This window comes from Notamacropus eugenii, chromosome 5, assembly GCF_028372415.1.
Source record: "Notamacropus eugenii isolate mMacEug1 chromosome 5, mMacEug1.pri_v2, whole genome shotgun sequence".
In the NCBI taxonomy this organism is placed as follows: domain Eukaryota; kingdom Metazoa; phylum Chordata; class Mammalia; order Diprotodontia; family Macropodidae; genus Notamacropus; species Notamacropus eugenii.
This window is the reverse complement of record NC_092876.1, coordinates 60,461,436-60,486,487: the sequence shown is the minus strand read 5'-3', so window position 1 is coordinate 60,486,487 and position 25,052 is coordinate 60,461,436. Positions and strand designations below refer to the sequence as shown.

The 25,052-nt window shown below is 47.5% G+C and overlaps 1 protein-coding gene and 2 long non-coding RNA genes across 4 annotated transcripts in view; 2 read left to right on the top strand and 1 right to left on the bottom strand.

The window, feature by feature from the left end:
- Positions 1-315: 315 nt before the first annotated feature.
- Positions 316-13,223, bottom strand: LOC140504343 (uncharacterized). The gene is made up of 2 exons (XR_011967065.1): positions 12,546-13,223; positions 316-12,022 (listed from the first exon to the last, which is right to left on the bottom strand). It is a non-coding gene; the product is annotated as an uncharacterized lncRNA (long non-coding RNA).
- Positions 13,224-13,912: 689 nt separating this feature from the next.
- Positions 13,913-18,129, top strand: CAMK2N1 (calcium/calmodulin dependent protein kinase II inhibitor 1). Its single transcript, XM_072609151.1, has 2 exons — positions 13,913-14,900; positions 16,618-18,129. Exons 1-2 carry the CDS (start codon positions 14,735-14,737, stop codon positions 16,686-16,688), a joined length of 237 nt encoding a protein of 78 aa, XP_072465252.1. The 5' UTR covers positions 13,913-14,734; the 3' UTR covers positions 16,689-18,129.
- Positions 18,130-18,275: 146 nt separating this feature from the next.
- The window catches only part of LOC140504337 (uncharacterized), a 43,557-nt gene continuing 36,780 nt past the window's right edge, over positions 18,276-25,052 (top strand). Inside the window, exons 1-2 of one of the 2 annotated variants that reach the window (XR_011967062.1) lie at positions 18,276-19,299; positions 24,171-24,263. This is a non-coding gene — a long non-coding RNA (uncharacterized lncRNA). Of the gene's footprint in view, positions 19,300-23,836; positions 24,264-25,052 lie in introns of those variants that run through there. The other variant, XR_011967061.1, reaches the window with a different exon arrangement.

The following is a 25,052-nucleotide window of genomic DNA, read 5'->3' as shown; positions in this document are numbered from 1 at the left end:
TCTTGACTTTGCTTCTAATTCATTGTGTGATCTTCCTGGGCCTCAGTTTCCTCCTCTATAAAAATGAAGAGATTAGATTAAATAATGTCCCCAAGGCTCTTCTCACTTCTAATATTCTATGTTGTAAAGTCCCTTCCGAGGGCAGCTAGGTAGTGCAGTGGATAGAACATTGGCTCTGGAGAGCAAGCGGACTTGAATCTCAAATACTAGTCGTGTGACTTTGGGCAAGTCACTTAACCCTGATTGCTTAAAAATAAAAAAGAGTCCCTTCCCATAGTTGGCTATGAATATGGAACATTGCATATACTCTCATAATTAGTTGATATGTTGGGTTTTTATTTTTTATTAAAAAACAAGTCGCTCCCAGCTCTCACATTTCTGTACTCTAAGATCCATTTCAATTTTGATATTCTCTCTCTATCCTCTTTTCCAGCTCTGGCATTCTTTGTTCTAAGGCTCCTTCCAGTTTTGATCTTTTCTGTTCTAAGGTCTCATCTGTGCCCAACATTCTGTGTTCTAATGAACCTCCCACCCTGACATTTTATTATGGTCCAATGTCCCTTCTGACTCTGCTGGCCCTTTAAACTCTGAAACTATTTTCAGGTCCCTTCCAACCTTAGCATTCTTTATTGTAATATCCCCTTCAGCTCTGACATCTTATGTTTTAAAATTCTATGATTTTTGAGAATACCCCTCTGTTCAGGTGATTCTCCAGAGACCTCTCCTGACATACTCCCTGGACAGAATACTTATGTTAGGACCTCTAGGGGGGAACAAAAAAGGAGGCTGGAGCTTTTCCAGGCTGCCTTCCCTTCACTGGCCACAAAGTGGCATTGTTGTGCCAAGGTTGGTCCCTCAGCAGACCCTGGTATCTGCTGGCTTATTCAGATTTAGTCCGTTGCTGACTCCTTCCTTTAGGACAGACCTAGAGGGAGGATCTCAGCTCTCTGTTATCTTGGTCCTCAGATTCTTTTGGGGCCCAACACACTAGTAGTGGGCTTGTGCAGAGATATGAAGGCTTCAAAAAGAACTACTCCCAACAAAACAGGAAATTAAGACCAAATAAAGATTGATTTCTGAGACTTACAGGATCAGAGAACTGGAAAGGACTTCAGATATCTCAGCCAACCTGTGATAGGATAGCAATCCTCTCAATAACACCCCTAATTAGTGACCATCCACCCAAGATCCCTAGTGAGTAAGGAGAAACCTTTTGTCTAGAGGTGGCCTGTCCTACCTTGGACAGCTCTAGGTAGGCTGTTCTCCCTACAATGGAATGGGAGAAATCTCACTGCTCTTAGTTAGACAGGTGCCACATGGTAGCCCTTCTGACCCTTGAAGACAAGGGTCATGTTTCCCCTACATCTTCTCCAAGCTAACCATCTTCATTTCAGTCAAGCCTTACACAGTCTGGTCTTTATCTTCTCACCATCAATGGTCACCCTTCTGTGAATCCCTTCTCTGAGTGCACAGTTATTCCCTGGACTACTTTCCAGGCTACACTATGGCCAAGTAGAATCATTCATCAGTTTCTCTTGTTTTAGATTTGCCTCAGTTCACCATTATGTTGGGTTTGCAAACTGGTCTCCGCCAAGTTCTCCAGCCTCTTTTTATTTAGGTTTATCTGAGCAGTAGCTAAGAGGGTCACAAAGTTCAGACAGATTTTCATGCTCCCATGGAACTCAGCAATCCTAGTTAGTAGGAGTAGAAGTCACATTTCCCAGACTTATCATACCATCTCCCCTCTCCTGCCTACCTGTCCTCCTTACTTCGGACCCACTGGGTATTCACTTCCTCCTTTAGGAGCCTTGGTTTCCTTCAAAATCTAACTCAGGCTTCTCATCATCAATGATCATTCCTCTCTTCAGAGAAGTGATTTCTCAGGTCACTACTGATCCTGGGAGTTGTTAGGGGTCTCTCTCCCCTGAAGTTCCTTTGTTTTTACTCATTATGATACTTATCTCTTGTTTCTCCCTAGAAGAATATAAGTACCTCTAGTCAGGGACTGTTTCATTTTAATCTCAATAATACTATTAATAACACCTAGCATGTATATAGTATTTTAAAGTTTACAAAAATACTTCACACATATTATCTCATTTAATCCTCACAACAACTCTTGGAGGTCGGTGCAATTATGATCCCCATTTTGTGGTTGAGGAAACTGAGGAAGACAGAGATTAAGTGATTTGTCCAGGGCCACACAGCCAGTAAGTGTCTGAGGCAAGATTTGAACTCAAGTTTCTCCAATTTCAAGTCTGGTTTCCTATCTACTACACACTTAATGGTGAATAAATGTTTACTGAACTGGATAATAGATAATGGGAATGCACATTATGTGGCAAATGTATGGGAGGTGCAAAATCAAGTACTATGTTAGGTTTGTGGGAAAAGATCATTCCTGATGGGAGGGTGGGGTTGATCAGAGAAGGCTTCCTGGAGAAAATAGATAGGGTTTATCAGGTGAAGTTGGGGAGCCATGGAGGTACAAGAATGTATGACTCATTTAAGAAATAAAAATAGACAGGCGTGGTCTAACCAAACTAAGATTTATAAGTATAGAACCCATGGAAGGGAGATGAGACCAGAAGGCTGGGATGTCACTACACTGAAAAGGACCTTGAATGACTGGCATGGCATTTCTTTCTCTGCATTTTCTCTCTGTTGTATATAGTGGCAGCTGGGTAGAACAGTGGATAGAGTGATGGGCCAGCAGGCAGAAAGACCCGAATTCAAATCCAGTCTCAGATACTAGCAGCATGACTCTGGGCAAGTCACTTAACATTTGTTTGTCTAAGTTTCCTCATACGTAAAATAGGGTTAAAAATAATACCCACCTCCCAGGATAATTGTGAAGATCAAATGAGATAAAATTTGTAACATGTTTAGTACAGTTTACCTGGCATGTAGTAAGTGCTATATAAATGTTAGCGGTTACTGTTATTACTTAACCTCTGTTTGCTTCAGTTTTCTCAGCTATAAAATGGAAATTATAACAGCAAATATCTCCTAGGCTTGTTGTGAGGGCCAGAGGAGATAAAATTTATCAAGTGCTTACTGCAGTGCTGGGCACATAGCAGGAGCTTAATAAATGCGTATTACCTTCCAATTAGCAAACACAATGAAAACCGAGGCAAATGGATATAGTTTTCCTAGAGGGCAGGGCATGAGATTTGATTAACTAATCCATCCATACAACTCCTAGACCAGAGAAAAGTGATAAGGCTTAAAGATTGTCATTAGCTCTGCATTAGCTCTGTCTCTCTAGACAGAGCTAGGCAGTTACCCCTGGGTGCCCTCTGGTACTAAAATGGCCCACATAACAGGTGGGAGTGGGAACTAGAATGAAAGAATAAGGGTGAAGGTTATGTATGCATTTATCTTACGATGTGCCAAGTACATTGATGGTACTGAACAGGGCCAGTCACCAGACAGATCACTCCTCACCCACTACATGGGCAAAAAAATTTGAATTTTACCATGGGAAAAATAGGGTACAATCTGGAAATTTTTGTACAGAGGAGAGATCTGATCTGATCTCTGCATTGGAAAGAATAATTTGTCAGCGACATATGGGAAAAATTGGAGGGAGCAGAGAATGGAGGTGGCAGGAGACTATGCTAATAATCTCAGCAAGTCAGAGTGAGGGCTGTACTTGGGAGGGCCAGTGGGACTAGAAATGGATTTAAGAGATGCTTCAGAGGTAGAATCGACAGGCTTGTTCCCTGAACTGGTGTGAAAGGCAAGAGTTGAAGATAATGTTTAGATTGTGAACACAAGACAATAACTGGATGGTGGTAGTTCAGGCAGAGGATAGTGAAGTCAGAAAGTTAGGGAGAAAGATAATACAGTTGGCTTTGCACAGTGGAGCACAAGATTGAGAGTCGGAAGAGACCTTAGGGTAATGGAGTCTAGTCCCCTCACTTTGCAGATGAGAAAAGTAAGGCTTTGAGTGTTTAGGTGATTTGCCCAGGGTCGTAGAACTAGTCAGTATCTGGGGTGGTTTTGAGTCTTCCTGACTTCAAGCCTGCCATTCACTCACCTCATCAAGATGTCTCATGCTGAATTTGAGGTGCTAGTGGAGCATGCAAGTAGAAAGATCCTGGAGGAAATTGGCAATACCTGTCTGATGCTCAGGGGGGAAAGGTCAAGCCTTGTAAAAATATAAGTTTATTAATTAATCACTTATGGGACTGGATGGGATTGCTGAGCTAGAGACATGGAAAAGATGAAAATAGGGACCAAGATGGTCCCTTGGGGAAAGAAGGTGATGAAGGGGTGTCTGGAGAGGTAGAAGGAGAGCAGAGGGGGCTGATGGCTGAGGGAGAGGAGAGTATCCAGTAGGGGTAGTGGTCAGAGTATATAGGGCACACGGAAAACTGTGAGCTCAGCCTGTGCATCTTGTACTGTCTTTCATACCTCTATTTTCTCCTCTCTGTCTCTCCTTTCTTTCTCATTCCTCCCCAGCCCCTGGCTCTGAGATTTTCCCCATGTGTCTGTCTCTCCTGTGGGCCCCTTGCCTTTGTTTTGTGGGGGCTGATTCAGTTGCTTCCGCTCGAATCTTTTTCTTTCCTTCTCTCTTCTTCCATCTCCCTGTCTGTCTTTCCTCCATTGCTCTCCACGGTTTCTCTCTCATTATCCCCACTTGCTTTGTACTTGCCTCTGCTGCATGTCTCCTCCCTCTTTGCTCTAAGAAACATTTCCCCTCAAAGCACTTTTCCTATGAGTCATTCAGGCCTCTAAATTTTAAAAAAAGGCCCAGCAAGCAGACTCCCCTGTTTGCCTCAATTCTTGTGACTCAGATCAGGATTCTGAGGGCTGGGGTGGAAGAATTCCAGAGCAACCTTTCGTGGACTTAAGAACCAAGCTCCCTACCACACATGAATGAAGTAAACGTCTTGGTCTCGTAGGCTGAGGTGACGTCTTAAAAAATGACTGTATAAGCATGAAGGGAATCTTTTTGAGGCATCAGTTTGTCTGAAGATGATCTGGGGGTATTAGTGGATTACAAACTCAGTATGAATCAGTAGTATGATGGGTAGACCAAAAAGCTGACATAATCTTGGGTTATACTAAGAGAGACAAAGTTTCAAGAAATAAGGAGGTGAGAATCCCACTGTCCTCTGCCCTGGTCAGGTTATATCTGAAGAACTATGTTCAATGTTAGAAAGGATATTGATAAACTCAGAGCCTGGCACATAGCAGGCACTTTATGGATGCTGATTGATTGATAAACTGGAAAGCAACCAAGGTGTTAAAGGGGCCTGAGTTCATGTTATATGAGGACTGGTTGAGGAGGGTGGAGAAGGGATATGATAGCAGTGTTCAAATGTTTAAAGGGCTATTATATGGAAGAGAAATTAGTCTTGTTCTATAGCTATAGTGGATAGAGTGCTGGACCCAGAGGCCAGAAGACCTGATCTGACCTCAGATACTAACTAGCTGTATGACCTTGGGCAAGTCACTTAAACTCTGTTGCCTCAGTTTCCTCATCTATAAAATGAGGATAATAATAGAGATGATTATTATTAGAGTTAACTCCCAGGGTTGTCATAAAGATGAAATGAGATAGAGCTGGACACAAAGTAGATGCTTCATAAATGTTATCTGGCTTCAGAGGGTTGAACTAGGAGCCATGGGTATGGGTGGGATGAAGCAAATTGGTCTTGATGTCAGGAAAAACTTCCTGCCCATTAGAGCCATCCTTAAGTGAAATAGGTGTCCCTTTACTGAAAGTCTCTAAGTAGAGTCTTTTCTGGGTGTGAGTTAGAATGAATGGCCTCTGAGGAGCCAGCCAGCTTTGAAACTATGAATCTGTGACTGAAAGAAACCCATGTTTTGGGTGGCTCCTTCACCTCCATTGGCCAGCAGCCAGCGTGACCTTCCTGGAGCCCACTGAAGGCTCTGGCTCCCTCCCCCATTACTCCTGCTGGGGCCAGAGTCTACACTGCGTTCTTCATCATCCAGCAAACAAACTGGCTATTGCCTCAATCACTGAGATTTCTTTTCCATCTTGAGACCCCCTAGCTGGCAGTGACTTGTGGCACTTACCTCAAAGCTCGCTGGGTCTGTCCTCCTCTGGGCAGAGAGAGGTTATCTTGTCTCCAAGCTTAAGGCTGATTGCATATCACCCCACATCTCACCCAAATACTTGGTCTCTGAAATATCCCCTGTTGTCTTTACTTGAATCTTTTGGAAAACATCTCCCTGGACTCTCTCCCATTTCCACCCTAGCTGTAGGTCTCCCCCTCTCATCCTGTCAGATTGTACCATCCTCTTCCCAAACCTCTCCAAGGAGTATAGTTCTTCTCTAAAGGTACTGGGAGACTGGCAACCAAGGGTCTGTCCTTCTGATTTCCTGGGCCTGAGGGTTCAGATGAGAAAAGAGTCAAACCAGTCATGAGCCACTGAGTTGTCCACAGATTCCTAGGGAGGTATTTTGTGTTTGTTTTGTTTCAAACCTAGCTTGTTAGCCCATGCCCTCACCTTAGAGTTTATTAGTCTTTTTTGCTTTTTTATTAGTTCTAGTAAAATGGGCCTTGGATTGGCAGTCTGAGGTTCTAGGACTTAATCCTGGTTGACAGTCCATCTCCTGCTTCCACACTTTTGCAAAGGCTGTTGTTTTTGGTGCCTGTAAGACATTCTCTTCTCACCTCCACTTCACTGAATCTCTAGCTTCCATTGAAGCTTGGCATATGTGTCACCTCCTACTTGAAGGCCTGTCTGACTCCTGTTCTTCCCCTCCCCCTAGTACCTCCTGCCACTTCCAAAATTGCCTTATATATTATGCACATATTTTGCATAAGTCATATATAACTGTATGCAGTTTCCTTGAGAGCAGGAACTGGCTCATTTTAATCTAGTATAGTTCTGACACTAATGGTATCTAAAGATTTTTCCATGTTCTAAAGCCCTTCCTGACTCTGATAGTCTATATTCTAAGGTCTGTCCCAGCTCTGATATTCTGTGTTCTGAGGCCCCTCCTAGCTCTAATATTCTGGGTTCTAAGGCCTGTCCCAGCTCTGACATTCTGTGTTCTAAAGGCCCTCCCAGCTCTGATGTTCTGTATTCTAAATTCCCTCCCAGTTCTAACATTGTATATTTTAATCAACCAACAGCATTTGCCTATTACGATTCCAGGTACTGTGCTAGGTTCTGTCAATAAAAATACGCTAAACGAAGCAACCTCTCCCTGCATGACTTTCTCCTCTGACACTCTGTCTGTGACACAGAGAGACCTGGGCAGAACAAAAGGTTACAGGGGTTTCTCTAGGCCTTAGTCCCTCTGTAAAGTGAGGGGCAAAGATGAGTCTAATGGTCTTAAGATTTTGAATTCAAACAAAATGTGGCCTATTCATCTGCTTGTTTTTTGTTTGTGTATGGCTCATGGGGAGCTGCTGGGCGCTTGCTGCCTTTGAAGGAAAACTGCTTTCCTTGTTTCTGTCTGGCTCTGGGTCTGAAGTTCCCCCTTGTCTGGCAGCCACTCAGCTGGGGCCTGGCCTCCCCGAAAAAGGCCACTGGCCTTTAAGGGAGTCAGTTCTGGTCATCTTCAAGACTTCTCCCCTCCTGTGGGCTGGGTATTCACAGCTCGGGTTCCCCACTGACTGACCTAGAATCAGAGTCAGGCTTTGGTTTTGCAAAGGTGTGCCTGGAATTCTGAGCTGACCAAAGGCCTTCTCTGGCCTGAGCCTGGGATTTCAGATGTTTCCAATGTCCTTCAAGCCTTTGACACTCACTCCTAGATACATCTCTCCTTCCCTCCATAAACTGTATCTCGGTTTCTCCATCTGTAAAACCGAGAGAGCAGAGAGAGACAAAGAGGTCACTGCCAAGGGGAGCTGGGTGGATGGGTGGGAACTGAAAGGAAATGATCATTGAAATTATCATCAGTTTTAGAGCTGAAGAGATCCGAGGGAACATTTGACCCTTTAAAGACCAAGGCACCTGAAAGGATCATGGCTCTACCCTGGAAGGGCCTTCAGAGCCCAGTGAGTCCACACACATACATGTACACATATGCATATATATATATACACACAAATTCAAGGCAATGTTAATTTTTTTGGGGGAGGGAGACACTAGCATTTGGAAATGTCTCACATAAAATGTAAACTTTTAAGGATTCAAACAGGAATTCTGAGAGGTGAAGATGAGGAGGGATTGCATGTCAGGCATGAGGGCCAGCCCATGCAAAGGACCAGAGACAGATGAAGGGCTGAATTCATGCAACAGCAAGAGGGCATGATTTGACTGGATTGTAGAGTAAGATGGGAGCCAGGTTGTGAGGGACTTTCATGAAATGCCAGAGAATTTTTATTTGATCCTAAAAGTCATAGGGTTCCAGTGGATTTTATTGAGGAGAGGAGTGACATAGTTGAGATTATGGATCCTTTGTAGTATTGAATTAGATGTGATAATAGTAATAAAATAACAACTGATACATTACTTCAAGTTTTCCACAGCACCTTGCATACATTGTCTCATTTAATTTTCATCACCCTGTTGGTAATATGGATTTTTTTGGGGGGGGGGGAATGGGTGGGTTGTGGGGAGTTCTGGACAGATCTGTGATTTCCTTGGTTCAGGGAACTTTCAGCAAATTCTCTCCTCCATCTTACACCTTGGACAGCTCCTCTATCACTCTTCCTCTTGGAGAGTTATCTGGGGACCTGAGAAGTTTCATGACTTACCCAGAATCTCACAATCAGAGGGAGGACTTGAACCCAAATCTCTTCTGGCTTCAAGACCCCTCTCCATCATAACCATGCTGAGAGTTCCTGAGGAAAACCAAGCATCTCCTTGCAATCCTCAGCTAACCTTCAATAGCTTCAGCAAAACAGGAGAGTTGGATGGGCCTTGTATGTCTGAGTAGTTCTCCAATTTGTTTGTCTCAGAACCCCTTTACACTCCTAAAAATTACTGGGGATCCTACCTTCCAAAGAGGTTTTTGTTTATGTGGGTTATATCTTCCGATATTTATTGTATTTGAAATTAGAACATCTTAGTACTTTTGTGACAATTATCTTGACCTTGAGAACCCCCTGAAAGGGTCTTGAACCTCCTCTCCCCTAGAGGTCTCTGAATCATGCTTTGAGAACATTGGTCTAATTCAGCCTCCTGCCTGAATTCAGGAAATCCCTCCATTGCCTCCCTGAGAGGTATCCAACTCCCATGCAGACCATCCCAAGTTCTCCAGCTTCTGAGAGCTCACCATCTCTAAAGACAGCCTGTTTGAACATCTGACAGCTCTAAGTAAAAGAGATCCAGTTTCCTAGGCCTTGGGGGGATATAAAGATAAAATGAGGCAGTCCCTGCCTTCAAGGAGCTTATAATCCATCAGAAGGATGTGTGTGTCACACACACAATATACAGATTCCAAAGGATGTGGATGGATGAAGGATAGACAGGACCTCAGCCAAAAGGAGGAGACACTCATGGTCCTAAACAAAATATTCTATTTCCTTTGTAACTGATTCCTGTGCCTTAGGTTAATTGTGCCCTGTTGTAGGTTTCCTAACAGAATATAATCTCCTTGAAGATAGGCACAGGCTTTGATTTATCTTTGTATGTCACCACTTAACAAATGTTGTGGTTTTGAGTTACTGAATTCTCTTCACCCTGTCCTGTAGCATCTCCCAATTGCTCCCATACTGGCCTTGAGTCTGAGCCCAGAGCACACCAAAGTTCTATGGATCCCAGCTGCCCTGAGGTTGGAGATCAGTGGATAGAGTCCTGGTTCTGAGTTCAAATCCTGCCTCAGACACTTACTGGCTCTGTAACCCTGGGCAAATCACTTCTTTCAGTCTCATCTGTATATATATTCTCAGGATTATTATTTCTTTCATTTTCTTCATCTGTATATATAATTGCAGAATTATATATAATTCTCTGGAATTTCATTAAATTGTATATGTAATATATATATAATATATATTATACAATAATATATATGATTAAAATTTCACAGGGTTGTGATAAACATCTATACACATCTATACATATGTGTTTGTGAGTATATACATACACACATATATCTTTAAATGTTAACTTATGAAAAGATGGAGTACTAGACAAATAAATGAAAAGGCCAAGCTTCCAAGTCAAAGAAATATGTATATGAAACCCCTATTATGTGCCAAGTGGAGGCTTTGGGATGGCTTGGTAGATAGAGGACTGGGCCTGGAGTGGACTGGGCCTGAGGAAGACCTCAGTTCAAATCTGGCCTCAGACACTTACTAGCTATGTGATCCCTGGGCAAGTCACTTAACCCCTGTTTACCTCAATACACTGGAGAAGGAAATGGCAAACCAGTCCAGTATCTTTGCCAAGAAATCCCAAATGGGGTCACAGAGAGTCAGATACAACTGACCAACCACAATGTGCCAGGCAGGCACTGTGCTAAGGCCATGCCACGTCCTTAGCTCCATTTGTGACCTCTCTTTGTTTCCTCAATAAAGTGAGGACCACAATCTTTGATCTGCATCACTGAGGTGGAGCTAAAAGCATTGTGCAAATGTCGGATAACAGGGTCATTAGGACCAAAGCATTGTTGTTCTTTTATGACCTGCCCCACCCCCCACCCCTTCCAGTGCCCAACGCAGGGTAGAGCAGCTACTTCCTCAATGACTGTTGCCTGAATGAAGCAAGGGAGCAGGATGGAGACAGTGGCCTCACTCATTCTCATCCTGAGGCTGCCACTTACCTACTGTGACATTGGGCCATCTCCACTTCTTGGACCTTGATTTATCTCATCTGAAAAATATCACTAAATGGCTTCTAAAGCCCCCTCTGCCCTCCCATTGTTTGATCTGAATCCCCAGACTTTTATCAAGGGTCTACCATGTGAGAAGTTGAATATTGGAGTTTGAGCAAAAGTGCTGACATCATAAAATTCTGTTTTTACATCCTTCATCTCCCCCAGTTCGGACATTCTCTGTTCTAAGGCTCCTCCTAGCTCTGACACTCTGTGTTCTAAAGGCCCTCCCAGCTCTGACATTCTGTGTTCTAAGGGCCTTCTCAGCTCTAACATCCTGTGTTCTAAGGACCCTCCCAGCTCTGACATTCTGTGTTCTAAGGGCCTCCCAGCTCTGACATTCCATATTCTATGGGCCTTCCAAATTCTGACATTACACATTTCCAGTTCTTGACATTCTATGTGCTAAGGTCTCTTCCAGCTCTAATATTCTGCATTCTGAGGGCTCCTCTAATTCTGACATTCTTTTTTTCTTAAGGGCCCTCATAGGTCTACTCTCCCATGACTGACTGGATATAGTGTCTAGTCTGCCTTGATCCCCCAGCAGTGTGAATGGGCCCATATGAGACTTGGCTTACCATGGGCAGGACCTTGGAGATGAAGGCCCTTTCACAGTACAAATCTTGCTAGGGAGTTTGAAGGTCCCAAAAGCAAAATAAGAGTGAGTAGGGTTGGTTTCCTCTTCATTCTGGGTGACTCTCTCCTAGGGAGTTTTTCTAGAATTTGCTCAAAGGACATCAGTGCCTCCCTGATATGGGTGTAAGAATCTCCCTTCTACCTGAAGCCCACTGAGCAAAGAAGATGTCAACTTTCATATTCACAATTGTCCCAAGTCTGTTCCTCACAACAATGTCATTCTAAGGCTTGTGAGGTAGATTGCGTGTAAGGATTACTCTCAATTTTACAATGGAGATAACTGACCAAAGTCAGGCAGTTAAGTAAGGGTTGGAGCTAGGATCTGAACCCATCTCTCCTGACTCCAAGTCCACTTTCATCCAACCTAGATTCTGTGCCTCCTTGGAGCTTTATGTCCTGGATCAGAAGGGGCTATTTGGTCCTTGGGAGCTTTCTCTGTTTCAGGTAGGACTCTGACTATGCTGAAGTCTCTTGGGAAATCCCCATAGCAGCTAAGACAGGTTAGGAACCTACTCTCAAAAGGGAATTGGCAGACATCGATTCATTTCCCAGTTCTACTACCAACATGCTTGTGTGACCTTGGGTGGATGATTGCCCCTCTCTTGTGGGGGATAGCTCCAGCCAATAGAACATCTGTAGGATAGAAGAACAGGTATCACTAGAACTCTGGGATGCTAATGATCATCTTTCACACTCTTTGGCCTCCTTCTAGAAAGCCATCTGGGTAGGTGACAAGCCTCTTAGAGCCCTGGGATTCCCCTGCTCTACCAAGCTCCTGAGAACAGAGGAGCAGGTGTGCTTCTTTGCACAGGGGCCTCAGCCTTTTCCAAGTGACATTGGGAATAGAAAGAAGGGAGGGAGGCAGGGAAGGAGGGAGGATCTGTTCAGAGGACCAATGGTAGCTGATGTTCCCTGGGCAGAGGTTACCACAGTTCCCTGAGCAGGAGCAGGTGTTGGGTGGGGGTGGAGATAAGGTAGGAGCACTCAGGGCTTTCCTCACTTCAGGGAACTCAAAGCCTCCAGACTCCGGGGAGATGGGGGGGTGGTAGAAATAAAGAGATAGATCTGGAAGTGCCAGCCTAATCCCCCAGCGAGGGAATCCTCACCTTCCCTGAAGGCCACACCAAGGAGCACCAGCTGGGGAGGGAAGACTTACTAGCTTGAGCTATTCCTCCCATTCTCTCTCCCTCCGGAGCCATGAGGAGGGGGTGGCGGAAAAGGTCCAGTCTTGGCCTTGAAGGGGCTAGAAGGTCGTGTAGCATGAAAGGAGATAGAGTTCCCTGGGAGCAACTGAAGGCGTTCTCTCACCCAGGGCTAGAGTGGAGCGACCAGGCTGGAGATGGGGGAGGGAGAGGACAATTCGGTCCATTAATCATTAACTACCCTCCTTTCGATTTTGGCACACCAGTGTCAGCAGCTCCGCCACCGGGAGTTGGGGCGTGGGGGTCACTTTCCGTTACTGGCCAGCTGCTTCCCTGGGAGGGGCCCTGGACTTTGGGGAAAAAGAGGGGTGCGTTCCAACAGCCTTGCCCTTGTCCAGTCCAGACTCTCCTATCCGCAGCTGAACGCAATGATGTGCCATATTCCCCATTCTTTTGAACCTCTTCAGCCCCTAAACGTAAATGCCAGTTCCCCTGTTCCGAGGTGCGAGTGCCCTTTCTTCCTTCTGCTTCTACCCTTGAACTCGACTTCTCTTGGGGCCAAGGGGGTGGTGGGAGTGAAGGGGATGAGGCACCGCTGGAGAGGCATCGCCGCCCCTCAACCCCGTCATTCCCAAAGCGTGTATTACAATAAGGCACCCCCGCCTCTGTCCTGATACGACACTCCCGTAAAGACTTCACCCTCCCCCAAACCAGAGTGCTCCCCCCGTCCCAGTCCCTCTCCCTCAGCATTTTACTGAAATCATTTCCCCTCTCTGTCCCCAGTCCGTGTCCTGGGGAGAGGGGGGCACTCCCGGGGAGATCTCCCCCTCCCCCAGACCACCAAATCGGAGTCCTTTTCTATGTCTGTGTCCCCGAACGCCCCCACCGTCTCCGCTGGGGACAGGGAAAGATGCTTTTGCTATAAAGTCTCCCTCTTCCCCAAACCAGAGTCCTTCACTCTCAATTGCAATAACCGTTCCCCCCAAGCGCTCGACCCTCCCTCCCTGGGCCGGGGTGGTGGTGGGGGGATGGGGTGCAGCTGGAGGGCGGTGACCTCGAAGTACACTCAGAGGCCAGCTCCAGCCCAGGGGGCAAGAATACTAATAATCCTTCTCCCAAGCAGAGGCGCCCTGGTCACGGAGCCCAAGTCACCCGTGGAGACCGCGTAGCGCGGCCCCGCCGCCTGGCCCGGCCTGGGAGGAGGTACCGGGGCGCTGCGCCCGGGTTCCCTCCCGGCCCGGAGTAAACAGTGCGGGGCTGGCCCCGGGAGGGGGAGGGGTAGGGGAGGGGCAGGGGACGAACCCAGGACTGGGCAGCCCGCGGAGCTGGGGGCGGGGAGGGAGCGCACCGTGGAGAGATCCCCGCCCGGACGGAGTGTGCCTGGGGAGGGGAGAAGGGGCAGGCCGAGGAGCGGGGGTGTCGCCAGCAGGAAGCCATCCCTCGTAGTTCGAGCGCGGCCAGGCTCGGCCGGCCCTCCGTGACGTACTCCTCTTCCAGGGATCTCTCCTCTCCTCTCTTCCCCTCCCCTCCCTCTTACCCTCTTTCCTCTCTCCCTCTCCACCCCTCCTCCCTGTCCCCTCCCCCTCTCTCCCTCGAATCCCTGTCTCTGCACATCTCTCTCCATCAGCTTCCTCCGGACCTTCGCCGCCACCAGCAGCAGCAGCAGCAGGAGCAGCAGCACCTCGGCGGCCGAGGCGGCAGGAGCGGGGCCGCCAGCGGCTCCCCCCCGCCCGGGGCTCCCATTCCCCCCCTTCCCCGACCTCCTCCCTGCCCTGCCCTGCCCTTCCCGGCTCGGCTGGAAGGGGATCCCCCTGGTCTCTCTCTGCTCAGTGCCCCACTGCTGCGCCCCAGGATCCCAGCCCCCCTCCCCCTGCCCACCCCCCTCCCCAGCCCGAGGAGCCGCGCGGCGGAGACAAGGATGTGACTGCCCCCGGCGGGCGGAGGGTGCACTCGGCGGCGGCGGCGGTCGGAGCGAAGCTGCGGGCGCCCGGGGCTCCCTGTCTCCTCGCTCGCCCTCTCTTCTCCCGCGGCCCCCGGCCGTCCGACTGCCCCGACCCCGCGTCCCCGGGCTCGCCGCCTCGGGGCACCCCTCCCCTGCTCGGGACCGCCCCTCTCCGGCCGCCCCCCTGCTCCAGCGCTGACCCTGTCCGCCGGCGGGGAAGGAGGAGGAGGAGGCGGCGCCGCCGAACCACCGGGCGAGAACATGTCGGAAGTGCTGCCGTTTAACGAGGAAAAGCTGGGGCACTATGGAGACGGGGGGGACGTGGGCCAGATCTTCACGTGCCGTCTGCAGGACACCAACAACTTCTTCGGGGCGGCTCAGAACAAGAGGCCGCCCAAACTGGGCCAGATCGGCAGAAGCAAGAGAGGTGAGTGACCCCGGAGCGCGCAGGCCCTCCCCCCCTCCCCGGGCCGTTCCCCCCTCTTGTGCTGCAGGCGACAGGAGCAGGGGGCCACTCTCACATCCCCCTGTTCCGGAGGGTGCAGCCAGCTTGGCTCTATACCCATCCCTAGCGCTCCCCCTTCCCGCGACCAGTGAGCTGAGCCTCACCCCTCTCCCTGGGCTCTGACTCCTCAGGCATTAACAGGCTAGGGGCAGGGCGGGGATGCAGTACCCCCCGTAAGTCGGAGTCGGGGGCACCCGTCAGTTAAAAGGGGGAGAGACAGCCAATTCCCCGAGGTGCTCCCGGAAAGACCCAGGCTTCCGAGGGTCTTGGTCCCACTGGGGTTCCCACTAAGCTGGGGGATGGGGTGAGAGACGCAGACCTCGGAGGGGTACCCACAAGCTGCAAGGAGGGGCGCCCAGCTAGGGCCACAGAAGGGGAGACTGGTGGGATCTCTGGCCCCTGCAGGAAGGGGAGTCTCCCGAGAGGGGGGAGGGCGGGCGCACTGCGGGGTCCTACTGGGACCGGCAGCGCGAGGGCTGGTGCTCCCTCCTCCTTTCCTTTCCTCCCTCTCCCCTTTACCTCCCCCCCACGCCCCAGCCTGTTTGAACAAACACGGTTTCGGGGCCTCTGCCCCACTATGATCGATCCCAATTTAGGAGCCTCTGCTTTCAGCTGGAGCGGGGGCCTTTCCCGGGCCCTGGCGAAATCAGCCTGGTCACCGCCCCCGCCAAACTTTTTTTTTTTTGCGCAGTGTAGCCTCGAGTCCTTTCTCTCACTGGACGCTAAGGGACTTGGGGCCTCCCCATGGGGTAGTACGGGGGGGGAGGGGGCCTGCGAAGGGACAGAGCCCCCTCCACACCACCGCAGTGGCAGTGCAGAGGCAACCTCTGCCTGCTGCTGCCTTTCCTAGGGGGCTTAGGAAAAGGTGGTGGGATGGAATAGGAGAGACCAGGGAGATCTGAGCCCTCTTCGTGGTGTATCCCCTCTTTTTGGACATGCACACAAAGAGCAAAAAAACCAGCCTCCCCCTCTTCCTCCTCTCCCTCACCCATGACTAGCAGAGCTGAGTTCGGGTGAGGGGTGAGAAAGAAGAGAAATAGAAGAGGGATTTCCCTTTCCCTTTCTCACCTCTTGGGAAATCCAGCCCCCGCCCTCACTTTCTCCCTTCCCCTTCTCTCTGAACCTAGCCCAGGTCAATGCAAAGGCCGGGTTGCCATCTTCATCCCTTCCCTCTTCCCCGCCCCCAGCCCCACGGGGACCCTTGGCCGTGTTATCCAGAGCTGACAGAGCAGAGAGGCTGCTGTTTGCCTAGCTTGTCTCTCAGTGCCTCACCACTCCCCCACCCCACCCTCCTTTTCCAAATAAATGAGCCCAAGTGGGGAGGTGGGTGAGTGTGAAGGGGGTGGGAGTCAGCCTTCTGGGCCACTGTCACCCTCCCAGAAGTCCTTGACTTGTCTGTAAAACATCGCTCCTAGCGAGGGCTTCCCCCTCAACCCCCCCCCCCCCCCAGTAGCTGTGACAAGGACAGAGGCTTGTGGGCAGAAAAGGAAAGCTAAGGGATAGGAAGCCCAGTGCCCTAGTGGGTGTCCATTAGAGAGGGAAAAATCCCCTTCCCTCGACCTCCTTCCTTTTCCTCCCCCCACCCCTCTCCCGGAGAAAAGACGTTCTTATACTCTTCACTTTCTTTTCTACCTTACAGTTGTTATTGAAGATGATAGGATTGATGACGTGCTGAAAAATATGACAGACAAGGCACCTCCTGGTGTTTAAAGCCCCCAAAGACACTGAGTTAAGGGAGAAAATGATGATAATAAACACAGCAACTTCACACAGTTTATTGGCAAAAAAAAAAAAAAGCACTTTGAAAAAAAAATCTTCATTACTCTAGCCTGCAGTCCACAATGCGGACACACCACCAACCTGTATCTTGTGTCAGGCCTGGGGACAGAAGAGGTGTGAGCATAGCAAGGACAGAAAGGCTCTAGGGTCTTCTGCAGAAACAAAAACAAAAAGCAAAAACAATCATTCAATAATTAATTGATTTACACACACTCATATGGAAATTGACATCAGCTGCAGCTGTCTGTTTGTCTAAATTAATATGCGTTTCCTTTTATACAGTGAATATTGCGCAATTCTAGACCTGGATTTCCAGCCACTTTAAATAATGCAGCAGCAGCAGCAGCAACCGCCTGCCCAGCAAAATGCCTCTGGGTTCCTGGTGGGAGGGAGGGGGCTGGCATCCCCTTTGCTGATCTGGCTGCCCTGAAAGTCAGCCCTTTGTTTACATTATTCCCATCTGGCAAAAATGATTCTGTGCACTTAGATGTGAAATGCTGTCCGTTTCATTTTTACAAAAATATTCATATCTTTGGATGTGTGTAAAACAAAACAAAACAAAAAAACAGGAAAAAAAAACCCAGAATGACTTATATATAGATATATAGATAGTTATTCTATTTCGTTTTCCCGCCACCTTGGAAGGTCTTCCTTGGTGGGATGTGCGTGCGCTCCACAGAACAAAACCAACCCACTTTCCCTAAGGAATGCCATCTAGGAAGAGTTTTCTTCTGTTTTCAATGTGCTGTGAAGCTTGTGTTCCCTGGGCTGCTTGCAAGCAATCCGGGATCGAGTTCACATGGACGAATTTTATATGTGGGGGGAGGAGGAAGGGGGAAAAAAGCCTTCTTCTATCTGTTGTATGAGCCCTCAACCCCTGTTCTTTCCTCCTCCCGGTGTTGTGGATTCATCCTCTTCAATGAATGGATTGTACAAAAATGTGATCACGAGAGTGCCAAATATCTGGAAATGCCAAAAGGCAGTTTGGTTTGGTTCCCTTTTCTGTGCTCCCTGAGCCCATGTAAAGCAGTACTTCGTCGGAGTCTCTCTTTTCTGGGTTATTTATCGGGCTTTCTCTTAAGGCAGAACCGCTCTCCTTTTTGCATGATGTTTGCAGAGATGCCTCTTACACAGGGGCTGGGGGTGGGGGTGGGGGTCTTTTCACCATTTTGTTTTCTTTCTTCTTTTGGGTTTGCAACTTTGGATGACAGACCTCAAAGAGGTTTCTTTCACCTTCCCTTCAGCTGTCCCCTTCCCCTTCTCCTTCCCCTCTCCCTTTTCTTAATTCAATATTGTGTATATGGTGCACTGTTAACCACTACACAGGGCTATTTCTGCCATGTACAATAAAAGGAACTGTTCCTGTGTCTAACCTTTGTTTGTGCCTTTTTTCTGTGGTTCATTGGGTGGTGGGGAGAGGGGGGGAGGGGGGGAGAGAGAGAGAGGGAGAGAGAGAGAGAAGGAGAGAGAGGGGGGGAGGGGGGAAGAGAGAGAGAGAGAGAGAGAGAGAGAGAGAGAGAGAGAGAGAGAGAGAGAGAGAGAGAGAGAGAGAGAGAGAGAGAGAAGGAAAGGGAGAGAGTGGAAAAACCAGTTAGGTGGTCACTCTTGGGAGATCACAGATGGGGAATGAGGCAAACTGGTTTCTGCAGGGCTTTTCTTGCCTGGGCTGGGGTTGGGAGCCCCAGTGAATGCCTGTTCTTTGTTGGACTGCTTTGGGGAATCTCCCCCACTCTTTGTAATGTCTGCCATCGGTTGTTGGACTAGGCTAGCATTCCCTTTTTTGGGGTAGGGCCAGGGGAATCTGTGTGTACTGTATCTCCCCAGCCCCCAGTCTGCTCAGGAGAAAAGGCGGCCTGTTCCTCCTCCGAGGCGTGGCTGCTGAGCCATTGTCTCTCTCCAACACCTTCCTAGAGCTGGGTCCCGAGGTGCCAGTCTGGCAGAACAATTTCAGGGGAAGTGTGAGAATTTGCTTAGGAGATGAAAAATGCCGGTGGCAGCCCGTTGAGTCAGTGTGCATCTCTGCTCCTTACCCCAGAGCCTGCATTCTATAAACTGGTCTCCCAGGATGAGCCTGAGAATGGCATTGGCAATTCACGCAAAAGTCTTTCTCCACACAGCCTGGTGAGCTGCATGGTACAAGTACATGGTACTAGTACAGTCTCCTCCATTTTCCAACTGCAGGATGATTTCTGACTTGAGCAGGGGTACATAGCCAGGGATTGTCTAAGCAGGAATTTGATCCTATTTCCTCTGATTTGTGCCCCATCACGCCTCAAGTGGTCCTTCAAGGGGATGGGGCTGAAGAGTGTTAGCCTCCAAGTGGGGAAAAATTGTGGGGTGGTACAAAGGATGCTGGGATCCTTTTTTTTTTTCTAGAGGGGGAGGATTTTGGCCATCACTCACTCCAAGGGGCTTTTCTCCCGGGATCTTTCACTAGCTTTGCCAACTGTGAGCTTAACATGTTTGTTGTAAAACTGTCAGGCTGGGGAGTCACAACACACTGCTCACCGTGACAGCAGGAGAGGTGTGACTCAGACATCAGGTAAGACAGGGCCTGGGAGGAGGGGAGGGAAAAGGGGAAACCTGGTGTCTAGCTGGGGTCTGGGACAGTCACTGAGAGATGACCCGAAGGATCTCAAAGATTCCTCAAACAATTGCACTGGGGATCCAGAGCGGTAGGCTCAAGTTGGAAGATCTGAGAACGGGGCTGAGTTTGGTTGTAACTGTAGTGATGTGGGCAGATTGTTTTCCCTCAATTTTTCTATCTGTAAAATAGGGATAATGATACTAGTATTACTGGAAGGACTTTTGTAAGGAAAGGCCTTTGTGAACCTTAAAGCACTACATCTGAGCTGCTATTACTGTCATGGGTGTTAATAATAACAAGTCTAATCATATGAATCAACATAGGAATGATAGTCAGAAATCCACAGGCACTAGAGGCAGGGTGCTTGGGGAAATCTGTTGTGTCCTCAGATGAGATCTTCTTTCTCTTTGTCATTCCCTGCCTCCTTTTTCTCTCCTACTTCTTAAGCAGGGATGGGGTGGGTGGTGTGGATGGGTTAGGGCCATGTGCAAAGAATCCTTTGTAGGAGAGAGGGGAAGGGAGGGTATTTCAGTCTACTCAAAATCATGGCCTCTGCTACTCCCAGCTGGATCTCTCACCTGGACCTGAATTCTCTTTAGTCAAAAATTCTTGCAGACAAAGCTTTGGCATCAGTGGACCTATATATTTAAGGTCCAGCTTTGCAATTTACATCCCATATTTCCTGGAACACCTTGGGATTTCTGTTTCTTCCTCTGTGCAATGAGAGGTTTGGAAGGGACCTTTCAGCTCCTACGTCCTATCATCCAGGGCACCCAGCTCTAATACGCTACATTGCTTCTCGCTCTAAGGTTATATGTTCCAATGTCTCTTGCATCTCTAAATCCTAAGAGTTTGGCTTTGTTTTTTTTTTTGCCTAGGCATTTTCTTATTTGCTTATTTAACAACTTCCTCTTATTGGGATCCTTCTCATAGCACAGACCCAAAGTTTGAATGAACCTTAGTGATCATCTAGTCCAATTCCCTTGTTTTCACTGGTGAAGATGTCTAGGAAGATTCTGGCCCAAGGTCACATAGGTACTAAGTAGATTGCCTGGCACCTGGTAAGAACTTAGTAATTGTTGGATTAAATCCTCAGAGTCAGGATTTGAACTCAGGTCCTCAATTCCAGAGCCAGTCATGGGTCATGTCTGAGTTAAGGGTCAGAAGGGAGGTGGGCCCTGTTCAGGAACAGAGAACTGCTGTCTTGGAACTTGGGGTCCAACTTAATGAATTCTGTATTTAACTCCTATTTATGACTGCCCTATTCTCTTACTGTAGCTTGGGGAAATGTGCTCTGCTTCTTGGCTTCAGCAATTTTCCAGGCTTCCATTCAGCATCAAAGAAGATGAACCTTTAAATGCAACTTAGTATCAAGTTAACATTTGTGCACTTCAGCAAAGGGCCAGAGGACTGGCTGATCTTCAATCATGTCAAGTGCAGGGTACCTCTGAAAGATTTGTTTAAGTGATAATAAATATGGAAAGGGCTAGTGAAATGGAAGGGGTGTGGGAGGGAGAGGGGATGTGGTCCATAGAGGGGGTTGGGAGAAGCTGATGTACACTCCTGGTTTATCGATTTGGTGATTCAAGGGCCACATTATTCAAGCTTAGCTAATTGAAAGCCTGTAATAAATGTAAACCTTTATGGATTCCACTTCCTGTGGCCTGGACAGGCTGACAGTCTGTGGGAACAAAAAATGCCTCCAGGGGGAATTGGCAAATTAAGTTTTAAAATGTAAGAGACTTGTAAATTACTGGCAACCCAGAGACCACAGATGAAGGAGGAAAAAGGAATGATTAGGAGATGGGGGTGGAGAAAGGAATGGACAGCATCCCTAGGCCTGGGGGAGCTCTCCTCCTAGCTCTCAGCCCCTCTGGCCAGCTCTCAGCAGAATTTTGGGAAGGGAAACCACCATCTTTTTCCTAAAGCATTTTAAACTGTATCACTTACTGGCTGAAGGTCTATGGAAGAGAAGTAGGAGGAGCCCAGCCAGGACTGAGAGGTAGGAGACGTGGATTCAGGTCTTGACTCTGAAAGAAATTAGCTGCATGGGTCAATCATTTCTTGTTAAAGACCCTTCTGTGTTTAATATTCTATGATATTCTACTAATGTTCTGTGTTCCAAGGCTCGGTCCAGTTCTCATATTTTATATCCCCCTCTAACTGACATTTTCTGTTCCAAGGTTTTCTTTCCCATGGCAGCTCTGATAGTCTCTTTTTGAAGGCCCCCCTCCTAGCTATAACATTCTATATTCTAAGGTAATCCCACCCCCCCCCCCCAAATCTACCATTCTATATTTTATGGACTTTCCTAGTTCTCACCTTCTGTGTTCTAAGGACTCTCCTATTTCCAAAATTCTGGATGCTAGGCTTGTTTTATGTTTTAAAGCCCCTCCCAGCTTTGACATTCTCTGTTCTAAGGTCCCGTCCTCTGAAGTTCTATGTTTTAGCTCTGACATTGTTTTATTGTATTGGCTGAAGTATTCAATGCTGGGGCTTTTTCTCACGTTGATCCCAGAGGTCTGACCCGGGTCAGAGATCAATTCCCAGTATGAGATCTAGGGTATGTCAATTAGATTACCCAAGCCTCCTTCAGTAAGGATTTCATTGGAACTCTAACAAGACAGAGCACTGGAAAATGCAAGACTTGGTCCATGGATCTTTTATGTAACCAACAGGTATTAATGGGGAAATGGAGAAAGTCTCCAAGGCCAGCCTTACAGATGGAAAAGGGTACCCTATTGGGAATCAATGAGGATTGAGCTTCTTTCCCTAGAACAGAAAGCTAGAAAAGATGGCGGCTCTCTGTAAGGGCCACCTTTAGGGCTCTTTGGCAAGGGTAGAATTGACTTAGGTTTAAAAGAGGGTGGTGGTGAGTATCTGAGATACAAATTAAATCCAAATAACACTTATTAAATGTCCTACTATATACAAGGCTCTATACTAGGCTATGGAGAGACAAAGACAGATCTGACATAGACCCTGCCCTCCTTGAAATTATACTATAGTAGATATTTAACCTCATTATCCTAACTCAGTGAGCAATAGTGTGTCAAAGGTCAACACCTTGCTATTAGCAGAGAAAAGAGGGCCCAACTGGAGAAGCAACAAGAAAAACTATGGAATGAGTAGTCAAATTAGGGGAAATATTTTCAATAGGACCTCATAGGTACTTGAGTACATATATTCAAGGAACTGTGAACAACTTTTCTCTACTATGGGGTCAAGTAAGAGCAGATCCAAATCGAATATATCCAGTTATAATCTCTCTTCCAGCTCTAGTCCTGTATTTCTGACTACTGCCAGATATCTTCATTTGGACATCCCATTGACACCTCAAACTCACTATGTCCAAAATGAAAGGTCTTATCTTCGTCCTCCTAAAGTCATTCTTCCAAACTTCCCAGTTTCTTATTGAGGGCACCACCATTTTTCCAGTTACTAGGATCCACAAAGTCAGTCCCATGTATCCCTTTTTCCTCTTCCTCACTGCCACCCCACACTTGATCAATTGCCAGGTCTTGTCATTTCTTCCTTTACAACTCTTATCAAATTTGACCCTTTCTTTCTACTCACACCACCAGTATTGGTTTAAACCTTCAATTACATGAACCATTTCAATAGGTTCCCAACTGAACTCACAGCTTCTAGTCTTTTCCTTCTCCAATTTGTTCTTTATCCAGTTACCAAATTATTATTTCAAAGACACATCTCATCATCTCATTTCTCTGCTCAAAAACCTTCCATGGCTCCCTAGTGCTTCAAGGATAAAAGATAAAGAACTTAGCCTATGGTTTTGAAAGGTGTCCCACCATGTGGCTCCCATGCAGAGTTCTACCACTTACTATCTAATTATATAATCTCTGGCAAGTCCACTAATCTCTCTGGGCTTCAGTTTACTTGTCTATGAAATTATGGGATTGAACTACATGATCACCAGCTCTAAATCTGTGATAATGTGTTTCTGTTTTTCCAGGCTATTTTTTTCATCCTATTTTCCTCTATACATTGTACATCTTAGCCAAACTTAGCTTGCTAGCTTGTCCTCAAACTTGAAATTCTATCTTCATTATTGGGATGATGCTTCTGTCAGACAAACTTGAACACTGTCATAAACTTCAGAGAAATGAGTGTGTCCATCCATGGTAGCTCCTCCCTGTGTCTGCATTGCACAGGATAGAAAAAATGCTTTTAAAAGGATGGGAGGGGGAAGAGAGACAGATAGAAAGGAGTCAGGGAAACAGAGATAGAGAGAAGAGGAGGGAGACAGAGACAGAAGAAAAGAGGGGAGAGAGAGATAAAGAGAAAGAGAGACACAGAGAGAGAGAGACAGAGACAGAGACAGAGAGAGAAAGGGAGAGAGGGAGAGAACTTCATAAAAACAATTTCCTGTGGAGGAGACCTGTCACCCTGACTTAGAAACTGTGCAGAATTTTTTCTCTCAAATCTCCAAGCAGCTGCTCTGTTTTTTATAAAACCTGCCTGTTGTAGAGAAAGGGTTGGGATGGGGGGGTGGGGGTGGAGATTGGGGAGGGAAAAATGCCATGATTCCAGGAGTGGAGAGAATAACTCTCTCCAACCACATGCAAATCCAAGTCAATGGTAATTCCGGGGTGGCTTAGGACAGAGTACAGCTGGCGATGCAGGGCTCTGAGGGAGAGGGCTTTGTGGGAAGATGGCCCAGCATCATGGGATCTGATGATTTTCCAATCCAGGGAGGCCACATAGGGGCTGGGGTGGAGGTGGCATGTGACTATTTCCCTAGTGTCATGTCAAGAGGAGATGCTGGCTGGCAGGGGGAACTTGGCATGTGCATTTCCTTTCAGCTCTAAACCCCAAAGGATGAACTAGACACTGGAATGAGCAGCAACTTTTGATCTCTGGATGCTTTGAAAAGTAGAGCTCCTTGAAAGGGAAAGGTAGGCAAAGAAAACTGGTAGAGGGGACGGCTTGGGAAACTGGACAGTCCAACAGGGACAGGAAGTTGGGGTCAGGAGTTGGATGGGAGGGGTGCTGTGTGGGAGTGACAGGAAGTTGTCAATGAGATGGGATGCCAAATGACAGGAAGTTATCATTACAAGGAGGCATCACCAACAGGAAGTTGTGTGTGTGTATGTGTGTGTGTGTGTGTGTGTGTGTGTGTGTGAGCTGTCATTCATTCTTCATTCATTCCCTGAATCATTCATTCCCTCATTCAGCAAACATTGAAATACTGAGTGCCTGTTTTGTGCAAGGCATAGAAATGGGAGGAGGGGAGAAGGACAGGATGGTATGCAGGAGGTGGCCTGGGGAGCCCAGAAGGTTCCCTTCTCACTGCAGGGTGGTGGTGGTGGTGGTGGTGAGGATTGTCCACAGAAAAGGAACTGAGGAGAGACACTGCAGAGTAGTGGACTCAGAGGCAAGAAAGCTGAGATCTAGCCTCAACTTCTGGAGTGACCTTGGCCACAGTGATTGAACAGGTTGGACTAAATGGTCTCTAACATCTCTTCCAGCTCTGACATTCTGTGTTCTAAGGCCCTCCCAGCTCTGACATTCTGTGTTCTAAGGTCCCTCTCAGCTCTAACATCCTGGGTTCTAAGGACTCTCCCAGCTCTGACATTCTGTGTTCTAAGGCCTCTTCCAGCTCTGACATACTATGTTCTATGGCCCTCTTTCTCTTAACATTCTATACTTTAGGACCCTTCTAACTTTGACATTCTCAGTTTTAG